Source organism: Acomys russatus, chromosome 32 (genome assembly GCF_903995435.1).
Source record: "Acomys russatus chromosome 32, mAcoRus1.1, whole genome shotgun sequence".
Classification (NCBI taxonomy): Eukaryota; Metazoa; Chordata; class Mammalia; order Rodentia; family Muridae; genus Acomys; species Acomys russatus.
This window is the reverse complement of record NC_067168.1, coordinates 46902432-46911886: the sequence shown is the minus strand read 5'-3', so window position 1 is coordinate 46911886 and position 9455 is coordinate 46902432. Positions and strand designations below refer to the sequence as shown.

Genomic DNA, 9455 nt, shown 5'->3' with positions numbered 1-9455 from the left:
ACAGCCCAACTCCTCTCTGTCACGCGTGGGAACCCACTCAGGCCTGAAAGTGGTCCCAGAGAACACGCCAGAGTTACACTCGCTGGCACCCAGCCTGTGAGGGTCCCCCAGTTTCGTTGATGGACCGCTTGATCCCCGAAGCTCACTGAACGTGGTCAGCTTCTTCATTACAGATCAACTCCCGTTTCCCACCCAGGAGGAGACTCCCTGCCTGAAGCGACTCTGGGGAGGCGAAGACAGGTGGGAAGGAAGTTCTTTAGATAAAGAAGAAAGCCGCTTGGGAGTACCCCTCCTGGGAGGGGCTACCCCTCATCCACTGGGCGGGTTCCCTTCGCTCTGGGCAACTTCAGTGGTGGTCGCCCTAGTGCCGCCTTCTGAGCACGTGTCCTGCCGGACTGCGTCAGCGCTGGGTAAACAGATGACTGGCTGCGCGAGCGCCGGGCGGGGCTATTTAAGAGGCAGCCGCCCTCCCGCCTGCCCTGAACTTGGCTGGACAGCAGCCTGCTCCGCTGGAAATCGCGAACGACAGCTGATTGCCCAGCCAGAGGTAAGTAGGTGCCTCGCTGGCCGAACTAGGACTCATGACTGTGAAGACTACTGGCCCGCAGTTTTGCACCCCTTGCTGTTTCGTCTATTTTCTGTGCTTTTCTTCCTTTGACAGCTGGAAGGATTTCCTGAAGTCAGAAATAACGGCGCTGGACTTTAAAATGCGTCTGGGTGGGTACTCCTGTGTCCGGTCTTGTTTTCGCCTGTGTGTTCCCTGTTCGCGGCAAGGCTGGGATAGCCGTTCTTAGGGTTCCCCTGCTGTTCGGAGCACTTTGCAATTATTAAAAAAAAAAAAAAAATACCAAGAGGTTTTAAGACTTATGCTTATTTTCTAAATGCTGCAGGGGGAAAAAAAGATCAGGGCTTTGGGGATAGAAATGCATCGTTATGCCTCAGGACTCATCTGTCTGCTCAGCTCTCATACGTGGTGGGGCTTTGGCCGCAACTCAGGACTGGGCGCAGATTTCTGGGTTTTGTTTTGCACAGCGGCCTCTTGTTTGTTCCCATAAAATGCCGAGGAATCTCTAGAAACACAGCCTCTACTTACGTGCCCGTGCTTTGCTTTAAATGATGCTTCCCGTAGCCTTCCCGTTTATTAATGTAACGAATAGATTTAATCTCCCGCATTTCTCATTTCTCTCCAGGAATATCCACCACTGCTCTCTCTCTCTCTCTCTCTCTCTCTCTCTCTCTCTCTCCACACACACACACACACACACACACACACACACTGCTTTTCATTCAGTGCTTTGCTTTTCTGATTGGAAGAAAAAAGCTACAAAGGCGTCCTGGAACTTCAGGGAAGCAGGCAGAGAAAATCGGGCAGAAAAAAAATCGTTTCTGTGCAGGATTTCGGGGCCCTGGGTACAAAAGCCAGGCAGAAGTGTCCCGAGGGCGCGCGGTGATCAGGGCGCAGCTATGGACTTGGATAGGCTAAGGCATGAGCCAACCTTGGCGCGGCTGCAGCCCCCACGTTCGGCCTCAGCTGGCGTCTGGGTGCGGGACTTTGGGCTGGAGCCACGCCGAGGTCAACCTTTGGTTCACGCTCCTCGCCTTCGCTCCCCACAGCCATGAAAAGCGGCGTGTGTCTGTGCGTGCTGATGGCGGTCCTGGCTGCAGGCGCCCTGACGCAACCGGTAGCCCCTGCAGAAGCCGAGGACCCGGAGGTGCAGCGGCTGGAGGAGGCACCCCGAAAGCAGCTGAGGGCCGTGCTCAGGACGGACGGCGAGCCCCGAGCGCGCCTGGGCGCACTGCTAGCGCGATACATCCAGCAGGTCCGCAAAGGTAAGGAAGCACGCTCTCCCTCACGCTTCTGCTGCGGCTCTGAGATCCCAATCCTGATTCCTTTTAGCATCTGCAGGGAGGAGGAAACAGGAGACAAACAAGCAGCAAGATTTTCACTTTTCTTCCCTGAGGTATGCGACACCGCACAGTGCAGTAGGCAGGTGGTGCTCGCAGCACCCAAAAAGGGAGGTGGGCAGAGGAGTTACCTCTTGGCTAAGGGGAGCCGGCTAACAGACCCTTCTCTGAATTGATTTTGGCACGGTGTTAGGGCTGAAGTCTAACAGTGCTTTAGGACAACATTAAAGAGAGTCCTCAGATCCGCCCTATCTCCTTTGCGCTATTTGCAAAGGGACTGGAGACCACCCAGGCACTGGCCTTTGGAAGCCCTCTGGCAGTAGTGGGTCGGTGCTGAGAAGAGCGGTGGCACTGTGTATGCCTCCCCACCTCCCGTCTCAGAGCGCCAGCAGCAGTCTCTTGGCTGCGAGTGAACATGGCCACCCAAGGAGAGATGTACCTGGCCTTTCTAGAGATGTTGGAAAGGTGTCTCCAAGGCCGTCCACAGCTGGGCATCTCAGCCTTGGAAGGCTTTTCCCCATGAGTCCAGTGGGCGGTTCAGCGTGTTCCTTTCCTGTCTCCGAACCTCTCACTTGCAGGAAGTAGGAGATGAAGGCAGAGGAACCCAGAGCTCCTCCTGGCTCTGGGATTTCGAGGGCAGCCCTCAAGACAGCTTTCATCTCTGCCTTTATCCGCAGTGATGTGGATGGTGGCCTCTGGCTGGGGTCTGCTAACCTGGAGCAGGAAAACTGGATTAAAACCTGGGAGGTGGCCGTCCTTTCTGAGGAGCTCAGGAACCCTGGCTTGTCACCCTGCCTGCATTTGGCTTGACTAGTGAGGGAAAACTGGAGTGCTTGGTGGAGTCTCCTGGAGTTTCACATGAAGATGAGACCAGGGGGCATGAGGGGAAATCAAGAGATTTCATACTTCCTGTTTGGGAACTTCTCCTACAACCACCCCTTTCTGGGTAATTTTCCTGCTAATTCAACAGAGAAAGGGAGGGAAGGAAGGAGGTGGGAGATGTAGGTAGGTAGATAGATAGATAGATAGATAGATAGATAGATAGATAGATAGAAGACCTGGGGTGCCCCCTCCCTGTGCCTTCTGACCGACTGACCCTCGCATAGGATCTGCCCTCCGGTGTGGACCACCAGCAGACGCTTCTGAAGCATTCTACACTTTTCACTATGCTGTTGGCCTAGAGTGCACCAAAATCCTGGTTCAACTCTAGCACCGAAGGAAACAGGTTGTGGTGATGCACACGTGTGAGCCTAGCATTCAGGAGGTGCAGGTGGGAGGATCAGTTCAAGGCTGGTCCCTGCTGGGCAGCGAGTTTGAGGCCAGCCTGGGCTACATGTTCCTGCGATGGTAGGGGACCTCTAGTGCACCTCCTGCCCTTGACCAGACGCTACCTCTGTGAGTCTCCCTCAGCCCGTAACACAGTGCACAGTGAGCATCTCACCCATTTTTCATGTTTGGAAAGCCAAGAGAAAGAAAGCCAATGACATCTAGGAGGCAGCAGGGTATAAGACGAGTCGGGTCCCTTTGCTTCACCCCACAACTGGGTTCTGAGCCCCTTCGCTGTGTAGCGCTGGGAAGGGTAGAAGGAGAGGTGGCAGCACCACGCCAGAGGACGAAGCTGTGAGGACCCAGGCATGGGCCAAACACAGCCACCCTGAGTGGTGCTCGGCCATGGCACTGACGGGGGGGGGGGGGGGGGGGGTGTGCCACGCCCTCAGGGTGGACAGTGATCCCTGAGCCCTCGGGATGGCAGGCTGTGTTTTTGTGACTGTACAGGGAGGCAGACACATATGTTGCTGAGGTAGTGAGCAGGCAGACAGGCAGGCGGCTGGGGCTTCTCTGCACAGGCTGGGGCTGTCTGCTCAAGGAACTCACTGAGCAGCACTCAGTTCCCAAGCTGGGAAGGCACCGGGACAGAGAGAGGAAATGTGGGGTTGTTTATTCAGTAAGTCAGGGTAACTGAAAAATGTCTTATTAATATGTGATAGTTATGCCGTGGTGGTGAGTTAGTTTCATTGTGACGTTCACTCCACAGAGCACACTCACATCACATTCACCCACCACGCTTGCTCGTTAGTTCCGCTACCCCCTCCTGATCCTCCCCCCAGCTAACCCCTCCTCTATTTCACTGCAGTTTTTCCAATGACCCTCTCATTAGCTCTCTTACTGGGTCCTGGCAAAGGCGTATCAATAAGTAATCCTTCTGGCTGTGCTTGCCCGTGGCCTCCCGCAAAATACCCAAAAGGTGGGAGCACTGTGGTCCCAGCTCAGTGGGAGCCATGGACAGGTTTGGGCTTTCCCACGGGGGTCCTGAGGGACCCCTCAGCCCAGAAGGTGCTACCCTGGTCACAAGCTCAGGAGGCCATTGTCAACCCTTTGTGGGCTGGGAGCACAGCATGTGCCTGCAGCAGAGGGAATCGTGTCACTGCACCCCTCTTTGCCCAGATCACGCAGCTGCCACAGGCTGGAATCCATTGCATGGTAATCACTGTGTTTTGGTCAAAGTGGCTGACTTAAGTTTCATCCTTTGTGACGTCTCATTTAGTTTCTTTGAATGTTAATCTGACAGTTCATCTTCGGGCTATTTTTTAAGGAATGTAGCTTTCAAAATAATAATTTGCAAACAATATTCATGTAGAAAGGGAACTTGATTCCGTTATGTTTTTACATTTATTTGTGAGGCTATGTGCCGTGGTGGTCCTGTGGAGCGCAGAGGACAGCCCACAGGAGTCTGCTGTCTTCTTCCATTGTGTGGGTCCAGGGACTCAAACTCACATCGTCAAGCTTGGCTGTGAGCATCCTTACACACTGAGCCATCTGACTGGTCCTCATTCTAAAACAAACAAAACACTTCTCTCTCTCTCTCTCTCTCTGTGTGTGTGTGTGTGTGTGTGTGTGTGTGTATGTGTGTGTGTGTGTGTGTATGTGTGTGTGTGTGTGTGTCTGGCCCTCACCTTCCACCTAGTTTGAGACAGGGTTCTCTGGTTTGTCCCTGCATTTCATACTCCTGGCTACATGACCTATGAGCTTCTGCAGGATTCTCCTGTCTCTGCCTCCCATCTCAGCCTCGGACCTGCACCGTATGTCCAACATGGATCCCAGGAGGTTTGAGCTCAGGCTGTCAGGCGTACACAGCAAGCACGGCCACCTGCTGAACCACCGTCTTCCTGATTCCTCGGTTCTATTTCTAAAAACCCGAGTCTTAGCATCAGCGTTGTAGCCCCAGGAAGCTCTGTGACCAGCTAAGGGTGCCGGGATGCTAAGTCGTAACATCTAGAAGTTAGTGAGTCCGAGGAAGATCTTTGCTTGGCATCTGCTGAGGGATATGTACACTATGAAGTGCTGTTTTGGGTAGGAAAACCTAGACAGCTCACCCACAAGCGAGGCAGGGAAACGTGAACCTGTCTAAACGCTTCCACTGCTTTTTTCTCTATGCATTTCTGGTGAGCGGCAGCTGTTTGGTGCTCTTCCAAAGTCCTGGCGAGATGGCACTGTCAGCAAAGTGCTTGCTGCACATGCACAAAGACCTGAGTTCAATGCCCCAAGAACCCACATGAAAAAGCTGGGTGTGGTGTGTGCCTACAATCCCAGTGCTGGAGAGGCAGATAGGAGGAGCCCTGAGGCTTGCTGACCAGTGGGTATAGCCAGGCCAGTGAGCTCCAGGTGCTCTGTCTCAATAAGATGGAAAAGATACCGAGGCACACACAGATGCCCATATACACACGTATATACTTCTATGTACACACACACGCGCGCGCGTGCGCACACACACACACACACACTGGCTTTCTGCACCACTTTAGTCCTGACTTAAATTGGTCATAATCTCTAAGAGATCTAAGGCTCTCGTCTCCTTTCCCTCTTCTACCCCACAGCTCCTTCTGGCCGCATGTCTGCTCTTAAGAACCTGCAGAGTCTGGACCCCAGTCACAGGATAAGTGACAGGGACTACATGGGCTGGATGGATTTTGGCCGGCGCAGTGCCGAGGACTACGAATACCCATCGTAGTGGGCCGGCCTCTCAGCCCTGCTTGGAGGAGGTGGAATGAGAACACAACCATGACACAACCCCTTGCCTGTGCTGTTTGTCATTTTGAGTACCTATTTATTACGTTCCCAATGTGAAATCTGTCTGCTCAGAGTGTGTAATGCAGTCACACGCCTCAGCCCAGCCATGCGGTTGGGGGGTGGCAGTGATCCTCCAGTGACTCCCAGACCTAATGTTGCCATGCTATTAAAGACGTTTCCTTCTGCCCATCATTCTTTGTGTCCAGTGAGGGTCCCCAGAGTGGACAAGGAGTGAAGCCTGGTACTCAGGGTCCACATGGGAACTGTGCAGGGCACGGCGGCACTGGCCTTTCCACCAAAGGCGAGTTGCCTTGTGGAAGTGCCCTTGGGCTCAGCCCCACACCTGGCTATACTGATCCCTGATCTCTTCGTAGAGGCTCTCCCATCACAAGACTTCTCTCTAGGGGTTCTTCCAACCTTTAGTAAGTTACAGGGCAGTGATAGCCCCAGAGCCTGTCCTCTACAGACAAGGAGGTGACCCTGAAAGGTGGAAGTGGCTGAGCCTGGTGCCCCAGCTGGTGAGTCCCAGACTTGAAGGCTGATGCACCTAGGTGAGAAGGAAGCTGTTAACCAGCACCCTAAAACTACAGAATGTAAGGAATCACGGCGGGGGGTGGGGGTGGTGTCAGAGTAAACTGCACATTCAGACTCCGCAAATCCAAGCTGACTCCCAGGCAGCTCTTGTACTCCTGGCCCCAGGCTGTTCTTGGACTTCCACGGATGTAGCACGGAGCCTGTGCTGTGTGCTCCTTGCCGTGGGGAATCTGTATCTGTCCTGCCGCAAGTAGAGCAGGCACTGATTAACCAAAGAAATCATGACTCCATCTATACATAACTTGCTCGGTGGGCTTATCAGAGTTATTTACAGCAGCACGGGCAAACTGGCATCACCAGAAAAAAGCACAGCCCAGCCTGGGCAGCGGCAGTGGCAGCAGCTCCTGGAAGCTGTAGCCTTAGATCTCCCTGCACGACTTGCAGGCAGCTCCACAGAAGAGTTGCCTCTCTCCCAGAAATCTTTTAGCACTTTTCTGATTGTGGGAGGGGCCTCTTGTGTCTTGTGAGTTTTATAAGCCTTCCTGGCCCCTTGAGGAAACAGTTACACGACAGCCCGTGGCAGCTTTCCCTCAGCCCTGTCACACCGCAGTCAGTCAGAGGGGATGCTGGGAGGACACCTGTCACCCAGAACCGGAGGCTCATCCTGACCGAGGCCTCCAGGACACACATACATTGAGAGCAACATGATTCAATCTATGTCATGGCTCAGCAGGTCCACCCACCCCACCGTCACCCACTGGGACACTCAGTGCTTCTCCAGTGGTAGAAAAGGAACCCTTAGGGATCCCTTCTGGTGACCCCAGGCAGGAGTAGCTGCAGAATTCAGTGTAAAGTTAGCTAACACAGTGCACCGGCACCACCTACGGTTCCCACCTCACTTAGTCCCAACAGATTGCTCTCTGAGGCCGCCTCCTCAGTCACGCGTCTGACTCTCATTTGTGATGGTCTGCCTTCTTTTGTGACTTGATTGAATTGACATCACCTGGGAGACACACCTGTGGGTATGTTTGTGCGGGTCACTTCCAGACACAATTAACCTAAGGGGGAAGATGGCCCCTGAGCACAGGTGGCGCCATCCTGTGAGCTGGGACCCCAGGCTGAATAAAAGAGACAGCGAGCCGAGCGCCAGCGTCAACTTCTCCTGCTTCTCCATGCTCCCCTCATAGGCCTCTCACTGAGGTAGACTTGTTCCCCTGAAGCTGCTTTGGTCACAGTGAGGGGATGGTAACTAACATTCAAAACACCTGTAGTCTGTGCAGCTAGCTCACCACCAGCCATGCGGTGGGGGGAGATTGCACCCTGTGTGCAAACGCGTGTTGGGGTCAGGGTGAGGCAGAGGAAGGACTCAGAACTGAACAAAGAGCCAACAGCACCCAACGGATGAAGAGCTGATCTGAACTAGTGGCTTTTGAATCACCGGGGATGTGGGCATTAGGTTTTCAAAGATGAAGCCATACAAGACCTCTTAGAAATAGAAGAACAGTGCATTTCAGAGATAGCATTGAACTCACTCATTAATAAAGAACCTGTGGAGACTATAGCCTTCTAAAAGGACAACAGCATACACGGGCTGTCGTGTGTGTGTGTGTGTGTGTGTGTGTGTGTGTGTGTGTGTGTGTGTGTGTTCCATGGCAATAAAATCAACAAAGTCAATGCTCAGAATGATCTGTCCCCGGCACAGAAATTAGTTACATTTTAGGATATTTTCCCTTACGTTTCTTTTCTTTTTTTTTTTTTTTTAATTTGTTCTGATTACATCTTAATTGTTATCCCATCCCTTGTATCCTCCTGTTCCTCCCTCCCTCCTGCTTTCACCCTACTCCCCTCCCCTAGGTCTATGACTGAGGGGGACCTCCTCCCCCACACTATGGTCAGAGGCCATCAAGTCTCATCTTGGCAGCCTGCTTATTCTTCGAGTGCAACCAGGCCTCCCCACCAAGGGGGCACCAGAGTCTGTGTCAGAGTCAGTCCTAGCTCTCCAGTCCCCACTCTCCACATAACTATGGATAATGTCCTGTCCATTGGCTAGATCTGAGTAGGTGTTCAATGTTTACTGTTTGTATTGTCCTTGGTTGGTGGAGTAGTTTGAGCAGACCCCCCTGAGCCCAGATTCACGCGTCATGATGTTCTTCTTGTAGGTTTCTAGGACCCTCTGGATCCTATTTCCCCATCTCCTATACTTCTCTCACCTAGAGTCCCAGTAGGATGTCCTCACATCTATCCCAATCTCCTGGTAAGTGAAGACTTTCATGGGACATGCCTTTTGGGCTAGTGCCCAATTATAAATGAGTGTATACCATGTGACTCTTTCTGCTTCTGGGTTAACTCACTCAGTATGATCATTTCTAGTTCCATCTATTTGTCCACAAATCTCTTATGTTTCTATGGACATATCAGTAGGCCCTGGCAGGGAATTGACAATGTGTATGGACTCAAAGACAGGTGTGATGGTTCCAAACACAAGGATGAGGCTTCACAGAAGGGCCCTGGTGTGTTGGTTACTTATCTCTCAGCGGAAGGACTCAGTCCCTTGGCTGGAGTGGCCACAGTAGTGGTGGCAGAAGAAGCAGCTGCCCACATCACATTGACAGTGAGGAAGACCAGCGCTGCTGCTCTGGTTTCCTGAGGAGGAGACTTTTATTCAGTGCAGGACCCTGCACGTCTGTAGGATAATGCCGCCCACAGCATGAATCATCCCTCCTAAGACCCTCACAGACAGACCCAGAGCTGCCTCTTCTAGGCAGTTCTAAATCTCCTCAGATTGACAAGACCAGAAGCCACATGCGCCAAAAGGAAAGGTTCTTAATCTCTCAGCCTCATGCCTAGGTGCATTCAATATTTCCCCCGGCACCTGTAAGTTATTGCTTGTCCTGGAGGTAAATACAGCAGGGGCCACGAGATGAGAGAGCTGTGGGCTCACTAATTTC

At 52.8% G+C, this 9455-nt stretch overlaps 1 protein-coding gene across 1 annotated transcript; it reads left to right on the top strand.

Annotated features, from left to right (window-relative positions):
• The first annotated feature begins 276 nt into the window (after positions 1 to 276).
• On the top strand, positions 277 to 6098 carry Cck (cholecystokinin). The gene is made up of 4 exons (XM_051140305.1): positions 277 to 547; positions 662 to 717; positions 1615 to 1830; positions 5781 to 6098. Exons 2-4 carry the CDS (start codon positions 708 to 710, stop codon positions 5912 to 5914), a joined length of 360 nt encoding a protein of 119 aa, XP_050996262.1. The 5' UTR covers positions 277 to 547; positions 662 to 707; the 3' UTR covers positions 5915 to 6098.
• Positions 6099 to 9455: the final 3357 nt, after the last annotated feature.

Bases quoted from the DNA above. Each gene is read 5' to 3' on its own strand.
- Cck (XM_051140305.1), top strand. The intron at 1,831-5,780 runs GTAAGGAAGCAC...TCTACCCCACAG, and splicing joins CATCCAGCAGGTCCGCAAAG to CTCCTTCTGGCCGCATGTCT.